Genomic DNA, 20,071 nt, shown 5'->3' on the forward strand with positions numbered 1-20,071 from the left:
TCATAAAATATTAGCCATTTTAAAATTTAGCAAATCCAAATAAATGACATTTTAGCGACAGAATACTTTAGCGAGGTCATCATATCAGAAACTAAAACAAAAACAAATAAACTTATGTTGTAGGATCAGCTGAAATAATATTTTTGACAAATCTTGACGTTACATCGTAGAAACAAATTGCAGTGATGTGCATTGCTGACTAACTAGTGTAGTTTCCTATCATTTGGTTTAATCAATAGCATGTAACCATTGTTGCGAGTTCAGTTAATCACAAACAAGACAATTGCACAAACGTTTTTTTAAAGAGTCGGTTGTATGTCTCTTTAAATTTAGCGTCAAGAGATATTAGCGTCTTGTATGACCGTGCTAAATTCGTTAAAGGGACACACCCTAGTTACGTTTATTTGTTAATCATTACGGCGTTGTTTTTCGCTATTAAACCCCATTTTTCACAAATAAAATTGCACTTCACTTACATTTTATTATTTAGAATACACATTTCCATTCACCTGAAGTGCTTTTTGGTAATCCTGATGTTTGTAAAACCACGAAATGCATTTTTTGCATTTTTTCACAAGACATGTTGTCGAGAAAAAAATGTTAAGCAAGCGAGGTCCAATCTATTATTAGAGGGGATATTTCCATTTCAATGTCACAGACATTGGTATATCACGTGACCGTTATCATTTTGGTTCGGTTTGTTTTCTCGTGCACGGTTCGCACAATCAACATCTGATTTGTTGTTCATTTGTGAGATTTTTCTTCACAGTTCGTGAACATTTTCAGTAACAATAAAGTTCAGACAAGTGTCTCAATACAAAACGTTACAAACCCTTAAAACCAATAATTTTGCTAAGTCTTACGATATCTGGAGAGGGGATACAACCAGGACAGAACAGTTGGAACATGTCCAGGAGAGGTGAAAGGAACGCACCCCAAGTCTGTGCTCACTCTGTGAAATTTGTCGTGACGTAGGCATTGTTGTGCTTCGAGCGACATCTACCGGTGACATCAGAATACTAACTTTCAAAATTATTTCAAGCAATTGGGACATGGGGATTCCCATGGTATTTATCGATATAAAACCTGCTTTTTCACTCCATTTGATAAAAACGTGATCTAAGTGTGTTACAGGTTTGTAGATTAACCAAATTATAATTTATTTTCGCTGGATGGAACTAGGGTGTGCGGCTTTAACATTTTATGCTCGCTAACACTTCCTGATTTATAGTATTACATGTTTTTCAAAGAAGAAACAAAGATTTAGCTAGAAATACCACCCAATGCATGAGGGCCAAGTACTTTGAAATGTTTTTTATTTATGCACTCTAGGTTCTCAAATGGACTATCCTGAGTTTGTAACAATTTCAAATGGTTTTTATTTATGCACTCTAGGTTCTCAAATGGACTATCCTAAGTTTGTAACCATTTCAAATGGTTTTCGGCAAATAACATATTTTTTACATTAAAATTACAACTGACTTATATTTTATTGCTTGGAATATGAATATCTCTAAAACTAATTCATTTCTGGACACCATAATGTTTTGTAGTATCTCAATATCAATTTTTATCTCAATAATTTTGTTTGCACAAATTTATTATTTCTTACAATAGCCAAATCAAATGTAAAATCATTCAGCCAAAGGAATTTCGAAATATATTCGAAATATATTTTATCTGAATAATGCTTTATATTTTAAAAGTGTTAAGAAAATAGGGCTAGCTCTACCACTTGCCAAATTTGCCAATTGTGAATTTTAGAAACAACTGGCAATTTAATTTTTAATTTGGCGAACAAATTTCAAGTAATAATTGGCGTTTTGTTGGAAAATAACTGGGTTTTGCATTTTTTAATATAATTTAGCGAAATGTTTCGCTCACCCAGAGCCAGCCCTGAAAAAAGATAAATTTTTAAAACACCCTAGTATGAAGCAGGATTTGTGTTTATATTGTTGGGAGGAAATCAGGCACATACGTGGAGTCTGGACTGAAAAGACACTTGAGTGCGTATCTGTTGTGTGCTGGGAACTTTGTTTTTGGGTGCAGCTGTGTCGGTTCATCACCACGGCCACCAGTCAGAGTCCAGATGTAGCAATTGCCCTGCAAACCAGATTATTATTATATCGCTTATTGAAAACACTGCAGGCAAAAACGTAACACTAAAACAACAATATTTATTTAATAACACATGCTATAAAATATATGTAACTACACAAGCTAGGCAATTTGTACATATACAGTAAAAATCAGAATTCCCTCTGTAACCAGAATTCCCTCTGTAAGCCAGAAAGCCAGAATTCCCTCTGTAAGCCAGAAAGCTAGAATTCCCTGTTAACCAGAATTCCGTCTGTAAGCCAGAATTCCCTCTGTTAACCAGAATTCTGTCTGTTAACCAGAATTCCCTCTGTTAACCAGAATTCCCTCTGTAAACCAGAATTCCGTCTGTAAGCCAGAATTCCCTCTGTAAACCAGAATTTTGTCTGTAAGCCAGAATTCCCTCTGTAAACCAGAATTTCGTCTGTAAGCCAGAATTCCGCCTGTAAGCCAGAATTCCCTCTGTAAACCAGAATTCCGTCTGTAAGCCAGAATTCCCTCTGTTAACCAGAATTCCGTCTGTAAGCCAGAATTCCGCCTGTAAGCCAGAATTCCCTCTGTAAACCAGAATTCCGTCTGTAAGCCAGAATTCCCTCTGTTAACCAGAATTCCGTCTGTAAGCCAGAATTCCCTCTGTAAACCAGAATTCCCTCTGTAAACCAGAATTCCGTCTGTAAGCCAGAATTCCCTCTGTTAACCAGAATTCCGTCTGTAAGCCAGAATTCCCTCTGTTAACCAGAATTCCGTCTGTAAGCCAGAATTCCGCCTGTAAGCCAGAATTCCGCCTGTAAGCCAGAATTCCGTCTGTAAGCCAGAATTCCCTCTGTTAACCAGAATTCCGTCTGTAAGCCAGAATTCCGCCTGTAAGCCAGAATTCCCTCTGTTAACCAGAATTCCGTCTGAAAGCCAGAATTCCGCCTGTAAGCCAGAATTCCCTCTATAAACCAGAATTCCATCTGTAAGCCAGAATTCCCTCTGTTAACCAGAATTCCGTCTGTAAGCCAGAATTCCCTCTGTTAACCAGAATTCCGTCTGTAAGCCAGAATTCCGTCTGTAAGCCAGAATTCCCTCTGTAAACCAGAATTCCGTCTGTAAGCCAGAATTCCGTCTGTAAGCCAGAATTCCGTCTGTAAGCCAGAATTCCCTCTGTTAACCAGAATTCCGTCTGTAAGCCAGAATTCCCTCTGTTAACCAGAATTCCGTCTGTAAGCCAGAATTCCGCCTGTAAGCCAGAATTCCCTCTGTAAACCAGAATTCCGTCTGTAAGCCAGAATTCCCTCTGTTAACCAGAATTCCGTCTGTAAGCCAGAATTCCGCCTGTAAGCCAGAATTCCGCCTGTAAGCCAGAATTCCGTCTGTAAGCCAGAATTCCCTCTGTTAACCAGAATTCCGTCTGTAAGCCAGAATTCCGCCTGTAAGCCAGAATTCCCTCTGTTAACCAGAATTCCGTCTGTAAGCCAGAATTCCGTCTGTACGCCAGAATTCCGTCTGTAAGCCAGAATTCCGTCTGTAAGCCAGAATTCCGTCTGTAAGCCAGAATTCCGTCTGTAAACCAGAATTCCGTCTGTAAGCCAGAATTTTGTCTGTAAGCCAGAATTCCCTCTGTAAACCAGAATTTCGTCTGTAAGCCAGAATTCCGCCTGTAAGCCAGAATTCCCTCTGTAAACCAGAATTCCGTCTGTAAGCCAGAATTCCCTCTGTTAACCAGAATTCCGTCTGTAAGCCAGAATTCCCTCTGTTAACCAGAATTCCGTCTGTAAGCCAGAATTCCGTCTGTAAGCCAGAATTCCCTCTGTAAACCAGAATTCCGTCTGTAAGCCAGAATTCCGTCTGTAAGCCAGAATTCCGTCTGTAAGCCAGAATTCCCTCTGTTAACCAGAATTCCGTCTGTAAGCCAGAATTCCCTCTGTTAACCAGAATTCCGTCTGTAAGCCAGAATTCCGCCTGTAAGCCAGAATTCCCTCTGTAAACCAGAATTCCGTCTGTAAGCCAGAATTCCCTCTGTTAACCAGAATTCCGTCTGTAAGCCAGAATTCCGCCTGTAAGCCAGAATTCCGCCTGTAAGCCAGAATTCCGTCTGTAAGCCAGAATTCCCTCTGTTAACCAGAATTCCGTCTGTAAGCCAGAATTCCGCCTGTAAGCCAGAATTCCGTCTGTAAGCCAGAATTCCGTCTGTACGCCAGAATTCCGTCTGTAAGCCAGAATTCCGTCTGTAAGCCAGAATTCCGTCTGTAAGCCAGAATTCCGTCTGTAAACCAGAATTCCGTCTGTAAGCCAGAATTCCGTCTGTAAGCCAGAATTCCCTCTGTTAACCAGAATTCCGTCTGTAAGCCAGAATTCCGCCTGTAAGCCAGAATTCCCTCTGTAAACCAGAATTCCGTCTGTAAGCCAGAATTCCCTCTGTTAACCAGAATTCCGTCTGTAAGCCAGAATTCCGCCTGTAAGCCAGAATTCCGCCTGTAAGCCAGAATTCCGTCTGTAAGCCAGAATTCCCTCTGTTAACCAGAATTCCGTCTGTAAGCCAGAATTCCCTCTGTAAGCCAGAATTCCCTCTGTAAACCAGAATTCCGTCTGTAAGCCAGAATTCCCTCTGTTAACCAGAATTCCGTCTGTAAGCCAGAATTCCGTCTGTAAGCCAGAATTCCCTCTGTAAACCAGAATTCCGTCTGTAAGCCAGAATTCCGTCTGTAAGCCAGAATTCCGTCTGTAAGCCAGAATTCCGTCTGTAAGCCAGAATTCCCTCTGTTAACCAGAATTCCGTCTGTAAGCCAGAATTCCCTCTGTTAACCAGAATTCCCTCTGTAAGCCAGAAACCCAGAATTCCCTCTGTAAGCCAGAAAGCCAGAATTCCCTCTGTAAGCCAGAAACCCAGAATTCCCTGTTAACCAGAATTCCGTCTGTAAGCCAGAATTCCCTCTGTTAACCAGAATTCTGTCTGTTAACCAGAATTCCCTCTGTAAACCGGAATTCCCTCTGTAAGCCAGAATTCCCTCTGTTAACCAGAATTCCCTCTGTAAACCAGAATTCCGTCTGTAAGCCAGAATTCCCTCTGTAAACCAGAATTTTGTCTGTAAGCCAGAATTCCCTCTGTAAACCAGAATTTCGTCTGTAAGCCAGAATTCCGCCTGTAAGCCAGAATTCCCTCTGTAAACCAGAATTCCGTCTGTAAGCCAGAATTCCCTCTGTTAACCAGAATTCCGTCTGTAAGCCAGAATTCCGCCTGTAAGCCAGAATTCCCTCTGTAAACCAGAATTCCGTCTGTAAGCCAGAATTCCCTCTGTTAACCAGAATTCCGTCTGTAAGCCAGAATTCCCTCTGTAAACCAGAATTCCCTCTGTAAACCAGAATTCCGTCTGTAAGCCAGAATTCCCTCTGTTAACCAGAATTCCGTCAGTAAGCCAGAATTCCCTCTGTTAACCAGAATTCCGTCTGAAAGCCAGAATTCCGCCTGTAAGCCAGAATTCCCTCTATAAACCAGAATTCCGTCTGTAAGCCAGAATTCCCTCTGTTAACCAGAATTCCGTCTGTAAGCCAGAATTCCCTCTGTTAACCAGAATTCCGTCTGTAAGCCAGAATTCCGTCTGTAAGCCAGAATTCCCTCTGTAAACCAGAATTCCGTCTGTAAGCCAGAATTCCGTCTGTAAGCCAGAATTCCGTCTGTAAGCCAGAATTCCCTCTGTTAACCAGAATTCCGTCTGTAAGCCAGAATTCCCTCTGTTAACCAGAATTCCGTCTGTAAGCCAGAATTCCGCCTGTAAGCCAGAATTCCCTCTGTAAACCAGAATTCCGTCTGTAAGCCAGAATTCCCTCTGTAACCAGAATTCCGTCTGTAAGCCAGAATTCCGCCTGTAAGCCAGAATTCCCTCTGTTAACCAGAATTCCGTCTGTAAGCCAGAATTCCCTCTGTTAACCAGAATTCCGTCTGTAAACCAGAATTCCGTCTGTAAGCCAGAATTCCGTCTGTAAACCAGAATTCCGCCTGTAAGCCAGAATTCCGTCTGTAAGCCAGAATTCCCTCTGTTAGCCAGAATTCCGTCTGTAAGCCAGAATTCCGTCTGTAAGCCAGAATTCCCTCTGTAAACCAGAATTCCGCTTGTAAGCCAGAATTCCCTCTGTTAACCAGAATTCCGTCTGTAAACCAGAATTCCGTCTGTAAGCCAGAATTCCGCCTGTAAGCCAGAATTCCGTCTGTTAACCAGAATTCCGTCTGTAAGCCGGAATTCCGTCTGTAAGCCGGAATTCCGTCTGTAAACCGGAATTCCGTCTGTAAGCCGGAATTCCGTCTGTAAGCCAGAATTCCATCTGTTAACCAGAATTCTGTCTGTAAGCCGGAATTCCATCTGTAAGCCAGAATTCCATCTGTTAACCAGAATTCCGTCTGTAAACCAGAATTCCCTCTGTAAGCCAGAATTCCCTCTGTAAGCCAGAATTCCCTCTGTAAGCCAGAATTCCGTCTGTAAACCAGAATTCCCTCTGTAAGCCAGAATTCCGCCTGTAAGCCAGAATTCCCTCTGTAAGCCAGAATTCCGTCTGTAAGCCAGAATTCCCTCTGTAAGCCAGAATTCCGTCTGTAAACCAGAATTCCGTCTGTTAACCAGAATTCCGCCTGTAAACCAGAATTCCGTCTGTAAACCAGAATTCCGCCTGTAAACCAGAATTCCGCCTGTAAAACCCAATGTTTTTCATGGTCTCTATTTAAAGATCAGTGCAAAACAGAACCTTTCTAGACTTTTTACTTGGTGCCAAAGGAATGGATGGATGGATGGATGGATGGATGGATGGATGGATGTTTAATGACACTCCAGCACAAAAATACCCAACATCGGCTATTGGGTATCATAAAAGGTTAGTATACGGAAATATTATTCATACAATTATGTAAAAGCACAGTGTTGCCAAAGGTGCCATGTTTAGAAAGGTTTCAGCATACTGTAATTTTAAATTTCTACAATTCATGTTTTTATTATAAACTCTCTTAATGTTTTGTTTTCAAAATTCGGTCTGTTTGGCAGCACAATTAAAACATCAGTTAACATCCTCTATAAACTAAACAGAAACTATCACAACATAATACAATTCTCATAAAATACCGGCCTCGGTGGCGTCGTGGCAGGCCATCGGTCTACAGGCTGGTAGGTACTGGGTTCGGATCCCAGTCGAGGCATGGGATTTTTAATCCAGATACCGACTCCAAACCCTGAGTGAGTGCTCCGCAAGGCTCAATGGGTAGGTGTAAACCACTTGCACCGACCAGTGATCCATAACTGGTACAACAAAGGCCATGGTTTGTGCTATCCTGCCTGTGGGAAGTGCTAATCGGAAAGAGTAGCCCATGTAGTGGCGACAGCGGGTTTCTCTCAAAATCTGTGTGGTCCGTAACCATATGTCTGACACCATATAACCATAAATAAAATGTGTTGAGTGCGTCGTTAAATAAAACATTTCTTTCTTTCTCATAAAATACCATTATGAAAACAAACTGAAAATATGAGAACTTAACTAAAAGATGTATCACCTATAGTCAGTCCCACAGAGAACGCCTTTTTTGGTATTATGGAATTTACTACAATTTATTTATTTCTGATCCAATTGTTTTGTAACTTGCATGCACAAATAGTATTTGTTTGTTATCTCCAAAACACTTTTACTTTTCTTTGTACATCATACCAAACTGAAATTATTAACAAAACACACTTTTGTAAAAGGATGGGATGGACTATAGTACATAATTATGTATGTTCACCTTATTATTCACAGCTGCCATCATTGTTCCCATTGGGTCAATGCTTATTGACTGTATGGCTGCATCTGGCTCTGGAATCTGATATAGAAGACAGGAAAAAAACATTTCTTAAATAAATTTTTATTAGAATTATTAATTTGAAATTTCTAGTAAGAAACATGAACAAAAATTGATCAAATACTCAAAATCACTCTTCAGATGATATAAATGTCTGCTATTCTCGTTTTTTTCTAGTTCTACACAAAATTTAATTGATTCTAAGACTAGTATTAGCAACATGATAAAATGATATATAGAGATTATTATACGAGCTTGTGCGTCGTACTGATTTTACGAAATGATTGTCAGGATTTTTGTATTGCCCGAGTTTCGTAAAATCAGTATGACTCACGCGAGTATAATAATTTCTTTGTTATCCATATTATTGTTGTTGTTTTCTTTATAAATAACAAGACTCAACTCAAAATGTTTCAGCCACAACTAGAAGGAGATGATGAAATGACGTCATATTTCAAATGCACAGTCTGAGATAGGACTGGAGAAGCAACATCATATTATGACATCTTTTCCCCAAATTACGTCATTACACTTGTTATTACATGTGTGCTTCGTATGATTATTATTAACTCGGTTATGTTGAACCATATGGATACCGACGCATTGATAAAGGATGATTGTGGATATAAAACAAAATATAACTTGGAAAAAGCATCCAGTGGGCAAAAATTTAACACAAAAATTAAATTAATCTTTATTTAAAACAACACACTAACACATTTTTAATTTTAAAAAAAATTATACAAAAGAAAAAGAAAGAAAAAAATGTGCAACATCTCAGTTACATACACACAAACAAACGAAAAAGAAATAGATGATACCACACAGATTAAAAACAAATATTTTACATGTGAGTTTACAGACATGTATATGTCACTTTTTAGTGTGAACAGAATTCTGACCATATCAAGATAAACTGTCTTCATTCTGGATACACTTTAACAACTTAGAAGCATATGTGTAACCACTGACTCAGTCTTAAGTGCATTTTGTTCCAGGTCAGAAGCAAATGGGATTGTGTAACCACTGACTCAGTCTTAAGTGCAGTTTGTTCTAAGATGAGATGTACATTTAACGGACACCACAGCAGGGTATGCATTTTACGGTTTCCCCAGGCAGGTGAAAACAACGTCAGGCAAGTCAAAACCTTATCGTCAGACTAAAAGTTTACTCATTTGTTACAGCGTATTATTTCGAAAATGTCCAAAATGTAAATTCAGGCTACTCAAAAATTGCACAGGCAAGTGCTGACATAACTCACCCGAATGGCAAGACCCCCCAAAATCCCACATGCACACCCGGCCATTGCGACAATTTTTAAACTCACATATGCATGTGTGCACACATACCTACAAAACAAAACAAAATGTTTTATTTAACGACACACTCAAAACATTTTAACTAGTTATATGGCATCGGACATATGGTTAAGGACCACACAGATAATGAGAGGGGAAGCCTGCTACTGCCACGCAACGGGCTACTCTTTCCGATTAGCAGCAAGGGATCTTTTATATGCATTATCCCAGACAGAGTAGTACATACCACAGCCTTTGTTACATCAGTTATGTAGCACTGGCTGGTATGGGAAATAGCCCAATGCGAATCAATTCTAGATCTACTGTGTATCAGGTGAGCATTTTACCACCGGGCTACGACAAACCCACACAAATGCAGACACACCCATACAAAAAAAAGTTGGTTTTTGTTTAACAACATCATTAGAGCACATTGATTTATTAATCGGCTATTGGATGTCAAACAGATGGTCATTTTGACACAGTCATAGAGAGGAAACCTGCTACATTTTTCCATTAGTAGCAAGGGATCTGTTATATGCACCATCCCACAGACAGGATAGAACATTCCACAGCCTTTGATATACCAGTCGTGGCGCAATGGCTGGTGTGAGAAATAGCCCAATGGGCCCACTGATGTGGATTGATCCTAGACCGACTGTGCATCAGGCGTGCGATTTAACACTGGCCTATGTCCTGCCCACACCCACACAAATGCAGACAAACTCGCACAAACGCAGACACACCCACATTCTGATGCAGATGCATACAAACACCCTGACAACCACATACAGTAGAATCTCGTTGGCTTGACCTCGGAAGGATCAAACACACTGCAATGCTTGAACCAAAAACGAAGTCCCAAGAGTTTTGTTCGGTAAACCCTTATATTAACTGATGATGGGTCGAACACGCCCAGGGTCGACTATAAGCCTTCCCTCGAACTAAGTCATTGGTCTCGTCTGTGTTATTAGCTATAATTCCCTCAAACTGGTGATCCATCAAATACCAAAAGGAAAACCACTGAAAAGGACCAGCAATTGCTGCACTTGCGTAGTTGGTTAGTACAAACTTCAGATTAATTATTTAGGCAGAATGAGCTATAAATGAATCGGAGAATCGCAATAATAGCCATGCAATCCTTTTTTTTACCATACTTGTTATGTTGTTTGTTAAGTGGCTATCGGTAATGATCTTTCAAGTACAACTAGTGTTACGGTACCTTGATACCAATGATACCAATCAAACAGTTAGTGCACAAAATGGCCTCTGTGTGAAGCGCTACTTTGAATACATCTACAAGACCAGTTTTAAATGAAACAATGGGCGAGTTAATCAGCTGTCATCACTTCAGCAATCACACATTTAATTAATACCAACAAAGGCTTCTGCATCACACAATCAGAGTAATTTCTAATAAACGTTTTCCCTCTGTATTTTGCTACATAACACCTTGATAAAAAAATTAAGTTTGCAGTTACCAAAATAATATGTATCTAATTCAACTTTCTAACTGATGTTACAGAAATAGCCGATATTGACCGAATGGTTCGGTCGAACTCTTTCTCGAGCACCGACGGTGTTCGAGCCAATGGGATTCAACTATATTAGTATACTTACAAAATGCTCATTATTGTCCGTTTTCAGATCCCATATATGAATCGAGCCACCCTGGTCACCGACAAACAACTCTCCCTGACAAGAAATAAATTAAAAACCACTTAACAAAACTCTATCATGCCCCGCATTCAATGACCTCTAACATTCGCAAACTATTTGCCTGGCCCATAGTGCTCCATTGGTTTGACGCGAAGCGCATAAACCAGTGTAGCGGACATTCTTCTGCTTGGTCTGGCTGAACTCAGCCCTAGTGTATCACAATGAAGATGACATAAAAATATTTCTAAAATAACAAACTATATTCTTGGTAGTTTTATCATATTTCTGGTACTGTCTTGTATCAGTGCATACATCCATGAAACTAATGACAAGTCAAGCTTAGTTATCTTCAGAAATGAAAAAAAAGAAAAAGGAATGTACCTTTAGTGAATTCCTCATCATGTTACTAGTGTTGAGAATGAGCTGGAAATTCATCGTTGATCAACCTTCTATTATACAACTGGTTACAATTATAGGACCACAGGGTTTCTGCCAGAGGGTAAAACGGGTATGGTGCCATACCCAAATTGTTTTGCTGATTATTATTTTTAAGTTAACCTTTTGACAAAATGAATTACTCTTATCATTAATGTATGATTTTCTTAACCCTAACCCTAAACGTAACCCATTTTCTTTCTGGGGGAAGCTCTCCATACCCCCAGTTGACCGTGTTTGCATTCAATTCCACAGCATCAAACCCAAAAAATTATTTCTGGCAGAAACACTGAACCATATGACTTATAAAGGATCCTGCACTTATTGTCATATTCACCAGGATAGACCCTACACATTGCTAATTTTACCTTTAATAAATATTTAATGTCTTTTTCCTGTATGTACACATGAAAACATCAATCCCAACATAAATATAACTGCATCAATTTCACCATCTAAACTGGAGGAACAAATACAGTTAAAACACATTTCAGTGACAATCAATTATGGATTTTTTTAAAGGATTGTCTGTTATTTCTTTTACGTTCATCAGTGTATGAACAAATAAAATCATCCGCAAACTGTGTGAATCGGCAAAGCCGTTTTCACATAACACCAAAAGTTCATATTTTATTTTGAATTATTTTTGGTCCATAAACAATAATAAAAACATCATCAGATATGACGTTCCCTGACGACGTAATTTTTACATTCATCGAGATATGAACAATCTGACAGCGAGAAAGGAATTATTTTATAGATAGATCAGCTTTTTGTCCCAGACTCAGTGGCTGGGTCCAGGTTGAATGTGCATGTAAATAGTGTTTGGTATTTTTTCAATAGATAGGCAGCTAGAAAATTGATAGACTTTAATCAGATCTAAAAACCTCATTTTAGACAACATACCAGGCCCTAATCTTGCCGACGAAATGAGCCTTTTCTTTGCCGAAAGTTGGCTCAAGTCACCGAGTTATTAGCAGTAGTGAGAAGTTGAACTCGCTGTAATATTTTGAACCTAATCTAATTTCAAAAATGAAATCATTGTACATCAAGACATGTCGCACCGTTTGCTATGACCAGTCAAGCATTGTTAATCCTCGACCACATTAATTTCAGTTATGCCAAAACATACTAATTATTACACTCATTTTAATATAATGACAATTATTACACAGCTCGACCATAGCGGTAGCCCAGGGTGTTTTGGCTACCCATTTCTCACTCGGACTACCAGTTGTCTAACCCCGGTAGTCCACCGTGCTACCAAAATTTTGACATGTCCAGTCACTCCATAATCAACAAGACATTTAAGTCATTGGTGTCTGAAATTCCACCCCTTCATGTGCGTGCTCTCTACTGCACAATATGTTTCAGTGAAACAAAGGAATATATTTGCCAGCGGTATGATTTTTTAAAATTGCGGACTAATACAAATAATTTGAAATAATTCAGTGGCCAGATATACAGGGTTCGTACGGGTCATGGAATTTCCATTTGTGTCATGGGATATCTATTTGTAGTCATTTATGACAACAACACGGCCTGTTGTTTTGATGCCTACTTATAACTAATGCCTTGTATGATCAAGACTATTTGCCACCAGCTAAAGTCTAAACTAAAACATAACTCAATCGCGGTTTATTTCCTTCTAGGTTACCTATTCAAACTGTCAGATTATTGTTTACAAAATTAATATCTATTATTATGTTAATTATTTTCAATTAAATCTCTCATTGTTTACTATTACTTGCATCTAATCGTGTCACGTGATAACACAAACGGCGATCCCCTGTCTGGGATAATTGGCTTACAGCATTTACAAGTTTACTGTCATCAATAAAAACCGCTATTGTTTTGGAATAAAGGCAAGTTTTGTTTAGATTCTTCGAAATGAAACCTATTAAAGATGGTTACAGCCATTTTAAGTATTAAAATATGCAATTATCAATCTTCAGGATCATACGATTAGCAGACAGTTCTACACTAGTTCAGGACGCACATTAAAATACTTTTCTTACAAATCACATTTTCTTTCTACATTCGTTCGGACCAAGTTCTACACATGAAAACCATATGAAGTGTTTAAATAATATTTTGTAAGCCTTCATTACGTGATTAGGCCTAAAAAATATAATAATTAAAAAAAAATACTATTGTGTGTTTCTGGAATCGTACCAAACAAGATACAGTAGGTAGGATAGGTTGTGTTTTTGGTGGTGGTTGTTAGATTTTTAAAAAAGTAATTCATACCATATTCACCCCTCCTTTGAGGCCATCCTTAAAAATAGTTTGTTTTGTCCATTTCTGACATATATATTTCACAGTATATTGCTCATAATTTAAAAAACCACCACCCTAAAACACATTTAAATAAAAATAAACGATTTTGGGTTTTTTCTCTCTTTTTTTTTTTCAACTTATGGGGCTACCAATTTTAACTGGGGGTTACAAGATTTTGTAACCGATGGGCTACCACTGAAAAAACTTAAGGTCAAGGCCCGTTATTAACTACCTAACAATATCACGTTTTTAATGAAACATACAATTGTCTTGTTTAAATTTTATTACCAGAAGTAATATTTTATATCCAAATATTATGATTACAACCAAGTGTACAAATCGGAATTTTTCCAAATGAACACTGAACATGGCGAATGTTGAGAAATGTACTGATAAATATTAACATCGCCTATTTTTATCAAACTCCTCCCCTTTTGTCTGGGAAAAGTCACTTCTACTACTTTTTCAAGTCTAGATTAGGGCCTACTTAAAAATTATAAGTTAGTATTGCTACATATGCATGTACATGTTATGATGTATAACATATTACACGTGTGTACACAACAGACAATCACACAAACCTGATTTGGATGAATAAAGACACAGGTGACCGGTGCGTTTACTTGAAATATTCTTTGACACTGCAAGTTTCGGGATCTGGAACAAGAAGATATATTAAATTTAGACCTTAGATGTAAGAGGTACAAATGCATTAAGTTCCCCTCTCCCCCAATCAAATTTCACAAATGCTACTATTATATTACCAAAGAAATAGGGGTTTTCAGGGTTCGACATTAACTTTATTTATTACTAGATCAGTGGACTAGTTTATCTTAAAATTTACTAGACCTGACCTAATGACAACTAGCAAAACTGCCGAATGACAAAATATACCTAAGCAGTGCTAATTATATCGCTTTCTTCATCATAGTCAAGCCACGAGAACTCGTCTTTCCATTTCTTGCAGAACTGTCGTTTTCGCTTTTCTTTTTCATATTTTTCTTTAGATTCTGCCTTACTCTTTCTTTTCTTGGAGAAGTCAGTTTCAGACGGGTCTTTGTCAGATAAAAACCCGTATTTAAACAGGTCCATTTTTTGTCTGCTCGAATACGACCGTAACCACATGTAAATAATTCAAAAACGAAATCGATTGTCGTATATTTGAAAAAACCCAAAAATATTTATTCAAAGAACGTACACTATTGTATGTTTTGCATTTTTATTACCGTATTCGATTTATTGGACCAAAAAACAATGTACCAAAATATCAAGCAGAAACAATAATACTGTTTTCACTGATAGTATTTATGACATAGATCTATGCGCACTAAATTTAGCAAACGCACACTCTATATTCAACAAACCTCGATCGATTCCGGTATCAACGGAATCAAATGAGTTGTGACGAATGGCGCCCTCTACATATCAGATTCGTCAGCGGTTAGCACCAGTTGGGATTGTTCAGTAATTCACTGCCCACTGCATCACGTCTAATTATAGAACCTGGGATTTCCATGTCGATAGTTTAATGGAAAATATTAATGTTTGTAGGATCACTGGATGGCAAATGAATTCACCGCTCATAAATTATCAAAACGACCAGTCGGGCTACTCAGAAACACTTAGGACTAGACCGAACCAGCTGTTTACTAGACAATGTCGTTCAGACGTACCTTAGTGTTGAAGCCTGGTTTTTTAATCCCAATTAGGGCCCTAGGACTAATATCAAGGACTCCAGGAATATCCTGTGCCGTCTAGAAAATGGAATAATATTCCCCTTGTTAATATGTACCAGCAGTGGGGTTTTTTCTCACTATTTACACCAAGTGATGCCATACTAAAATATCTGTAGCCATCTATATACAAATAAATAACGATATCTTTCTTATTTCTTTAGATATTACATGTAAATGAACATTTTTACCCTGAATTTTTAGTGAGTTTATTATTTTTTTTTGGGGGGGGGGTATTTGGGGATGGGGGGGGGGGGCTGTTTGTGTTTGTTTTGTTTCTGTTTGTTAATGGTACACATATTACTCTTAGTCAATTTAATGGCCGTTTCCCCAGTTCTTACAAGTGTGATGTATCAGTGACCAGTGTGAATACCTCAGATCCCATATTCTTCCAGTGCAGTCTTCGCCGCCTGTATACATCCACTTCCCTTCTTCATGGAAACCAACTGCAGTGACATTCTTAGAAATGCCATCATAGTTAATCACTGGGTTGGGATTGTTGGAGTTTATTTCATACATACGGATATGCTGATAACCTTAAAATACAATAAAAACGAAGATAAATGGTATCTAACATCTGTCTAGATTTAAAAGAAAACTGGACATCTACAATTTTGCATACTGGGATAAATTTAAACTCTCTTTTTCATTTTGATTTGTTTTAAAAGAGATTGAGAGAGAGAGAGAGAGAGAAGAGAGAGAGAGAGAGAGAGAGGCAGAGAGAGAGAGAGAGAGAGAGAGAGAGAGAGAGAGAGAGAGAGGAGGAGGGGAAGAGAACACCACACACATAATATACATGTATGTATATATACCTAAATTGGCTCATAAATAATATTTAATATGCTGAGGTCAGTGTCTTCCTTGTTTAACCATCTGTGCAAAACTAAATTATTTATAACAATGAGACCAAACACCTTCAGATACTTGTGTATTATATCTATAGGCAAGTGATACCGCTAGTAATGTTTATAAGGATTATTATGATTGGCAAAACAGTCCTCTGTCCTTTCAAAAAAAAATTAAAGAGTTACATGTACCTGCAACAGCAATCATTTGTTTGTCTGGTGTGATTTCAAGAGAATTCACCTGCTGGATGGAGTTAAGGACCTCAGAAAAGGTTCCAATTTGATTAATGTACACAAACAGTTTATAAAACGTACATAGTTTCATGTAACATAAATTTACGAATTTGACTGTGAGTTTGATCCGACAGGTTTTGCCTGAAATAGTATAAAGGTTAAGAAATCATTCTGCCCATTAGGAGGATATAGCACAGTAGTATAGTGTTCGCCTGTTGGTCTAGGATTATTGGTGCAGCCATAGGACTATTTCTCTTTCCAGGCAGTGCTCCACCACTGGTGTAACAAAACCTTTTATGTATATGTACTGCTTGTATCTTATCTGTGGCATGTATTTGTCTATGTTTTCCTTTTCAGTTTAAATAAAAATAATCGAGAATTTTTTTTTATACAGTTTACTATAATTTTAGTGTTTTTAGACTGGTTTTAACATTCTTAATATCAATAAGGCTGACTTACTTCGCGTTTATATACACGAAAACAGGTGAATGATTTATTTTGAAATCATGATTTAATTATTGATAACTCTAATAATTTTTAATTGCACCCTTAACATTAAATATGTTGATACTTGATTAACCAGTGAAAAAGGCAACTGAACTTTAATTCGTTAAAAATACAGACAACATGACAACTTCCTAAGCCAGAGTATGACAAATATTTTGAAAAGTCACTAGCCACAGGGCTAGTGGGTTTGTGAAAACCACTAGCCCACCAAGATAAAGCACTAGCCCAAATTCCTTATCAATAATAACTGGATTTTTATATAATTTTTGTAACATTACACATTTACGAGTATAACAGTAAAATAAAACAAACACTTAAATCATTTTGTAACTTTCATTTTTTTTATCATGTCGTACGTTTGGTCTTTTGTCAAGCGTGATCCATCGTCATTGTCCTGTTTTCGCTTTTGCCCTCCCCCACCCCCCGGGGAAAAATAATTGAGCAAACTCATGGTCGGTATCTAAATCCACTATCAAAATAATTAAATTTAAATTAGGATACGACATTGCGACACACGGTAATAGATGGTTCAGTGTATTTGATAGTGGGTTATACATTTATGGCCTACTATTTATGTCGCCAGGAACGGTGATGCCAATTGCTCCCATACAGGGCATTATCCTGTGTCAGTCCAATATCAAAAGAATATAACGGCGACATCTAATCCGTTGTTAACCGATGAACAAAAAAGGCATTATCTTGTATCGGCAGCTGTGACGTATTATCCAAACTGCTATGTACATGTAATAGGCCAAGCCAAGTCATTGCATGTGTGGTTACCATTAAAGTAAATTGTTTTCCTTATTGCTGATAACACCATGTCAGTGAAGTGTTAATTTAGAAAACAATAGGTAAATAAAAATTTCAGCCCAGAGAACTTAAAAACCACTAGCCACGGGCGTCGGGCTTGCAGACTTGTCGAACTCTGTCTAAGCATACCCAAGCAAAATACCAATTGCACCGGAACGTGGTAACTTCGGCCCCAGGTAATCTCGGACCCCATTGTCGGCCTCTGTATTAACGAAAACAAGTTATATCTGGGTTTTACGTAAATGAAAGTTTGTTGTTAAACAAACTGATATTATTATTTTAAGAAGTGTTTGTTATTTAATTAAACATTATTATATAGTCATTGTACATTTTGATGTATATATTTTGTTTATTAACTTTTAAACATTTATTCTGCTCATACCCCGTTCCCTTCTAACTGGACGTTCATCGTTACTAATTACCAATCAAATGACCCCACTATTAGAATAATGTTCACAAGGAGAGGCCACATACATAATGCTGTTCAAAGCAACCTCAGCCTAATAATAGCCGATTAATCAATTCTCAAAACAAGGCCCGCAAAAACACAGATCTTACTCAATGAAATCTTCTCAATTAAACATGGCCTCGCATCAATTATATATTATATACCTTAACTTTTATACGGGTGCATATACATGTACCAATATCCATAAACCCTGTACCTGTCATCCATGTAAGACCGACGTTTGCTTAGGCACTGCGCCGTCGAAACCAGTAGAAAAATGTCATCGGAATTCCTCTTCACTAAGACAATGGGGTCCGAGATTACCTGGGGCCGAAGTTACCAGGCCGAAGTTACCAAAGTCCGAAGTTACCCCTATTCAGTGCACCAAATCACAGGACACACTGAACACTGTTGTATAACTAACCCTAACCCTAAACCTGAATGAACTGAATTCTGGAACGTTCAGAAGTCTTCCCTTAAAATGTGTTGAGTGCATTGTTAAATAATAATTGAAACAACAAAAACAAACATGTTTTCTACTCATGTTGGCAGTCACAGTGCGTCAGTGTCTTTAATTAAAACTTGAAAGGATACAGAATCCGGATGTTGCACTGTTCTGTGACACAATCCTGTGTGGGCTTCCCAAAACCTCACAGTGTGGTCATACCCAGCAGTCGCAAGAATTACAGGATCACCACCTCCGTTTGACATTTTGATTACCGCTGTCACTGCCAATACTGCAAAAATAAACACAACACTCAAAAGACCACAAAAAACATAACCGGAAATCGGTCACCCGAAATCAAAAAACCTTTTCGCAATCAAAAACCCTCACAAAAACCATAATTCTGCCAAAATCGTATCCAATAAGGGTTTTTTATATACTTTATTGACAGTTTATCAATATTATATGATTTACAATTTACATGAAGCACAAATATTGTTATCAGACCTAAAAAGTTTTTTGAGTGTAAATATACCAAAAACCCGCTTTACAATATTTACAATAAAAATCCCCATTTCCCAATCAAAAAACCTCACAAAACCGGGACAGAACAGATTTTAGAGTTTATGAAGCTCCAATCACAATTAACACGTGTGTTTCGAACAATAGGTATTGCTTTACTGACGTTTTTTCTTTGGGAAAAAGTTTTTTGAGTGTAAATATACCAAAAACCCGCTTTACAATATTTACAATAAAAAAAAACCCATTTCCCAATCAAAAAACCTCACAAAACCGGGACAGAACAGATTTTAGAGTTTATGAAGCTCCAATCACAATTAACACGTGTGTTTCGAACAATAGGTATTGCTTTACTGACGTTTTTTCTTTGGGAAAAAGTTTTTTGAGTGTAAATATACCAAAAACCCGCTTTACAATATTTACAATAAAAATCCCCATTTCCCAATCAAAAAACCTCACAAAACCGGGACAGAACAGATTTTAGAGTTTATGAAGCTCCAATCACAATTAACACGTGTGTTTCGAACAATAGGTATTGCTTTACTGACGTTTTTTCTTTGGGAAAAAGTTTTTTGAGTGTAAATATACCAAAAACCCGCTTTACAATATTTACAATAAAAAACCCATTTCCCAATCAAAAAACCTCACAAAACCGGGACAGAACAGATTTTAGAGTTTATGAAGCTCCAATCACAATTAACACGTGTGTTTCGAACAATAGGTATTGCTTTACTGACGTTTTTTCTTTGGGAAAAAGTTTTTTGAGTGTAAATATACCAAAAACCCGCTTTACAATATTTACAATAAAAAAACCCATTTCCCAATCAAAAAACCTCACAAAACCGGGACAGAACAGATTTTAGAGTTTATGAAGCTCCAATCACAATTAACACGTGTGTTTCGAACAATAGGTATTGCTTTACTGACGTTTTTTCTTTGGGAAAAAGTTTTTTGAGTGTAA

At 37.8% G+C, this 20,071-nt stretch overlaps 1 protein-coding gene across 1 annotated transcript in view; it reads right to left on the minus strand.

Annotated features, from left to right (window-relative positions):
- Positions 1-19,097, minus strand: part of LOC121379000 (target of rapamycin complex subunit lst8-like) — a 42,289-nt gene extending 23,192 nt beyond the window's left edge. Inside the window, exons 1-8 of the mRNA XM_041507431.1 lie at positions 18,982-19,097; positions 18,741-18,883; positions 16,340-16,391; positions 15,676-15,838; positions 14,151-14,226; positions 10,816-10,890; positions 7,841-7,918; positions 1,979-2,103 (exon numbers count right to left, since the gene is read on the minus strand). Of these exons, the coding sequence (XP_041363365.1) occupies positions 1,979-2,103; positions 7,841-7,918; positions 10,816-10,890; positions 14,151-14,226; positions 15,676-15,838; positions 16,340-16,391; positions 18,741-18,857 (686 nt within the window). The 5' untranslated portion in view covers positions 18,858-18,883; positions 18,982-19,097. The remainder of the gene's footprint in view (positions 1-1,978; positions 2,104-7,840; positions 7,919-10,815; positions 10,891-14,150; positions 14,227-15,675; positions 15,839-16,339; positions 16,392-18,740; positions 18,884-18,981) is intronic.
- Positions 19,098-20,071: the final 974 nt, after the last annotated feature.

This window comes from Gigantopelta aegis, chromosome 8 (assembly GCF_016097555.1).
Source record: "Gigantopelta aegis isolate Gae_Host chromosome 8, Gae_host_genome, whole genome shotgun sequence".
Taxonomy (NCBI): Eukaryota; Metazoa; Mollusca; class Gastropoda; order Neomphalida; family Peltospiridae; genus Gigantopelta; species Gigantopelta aegis.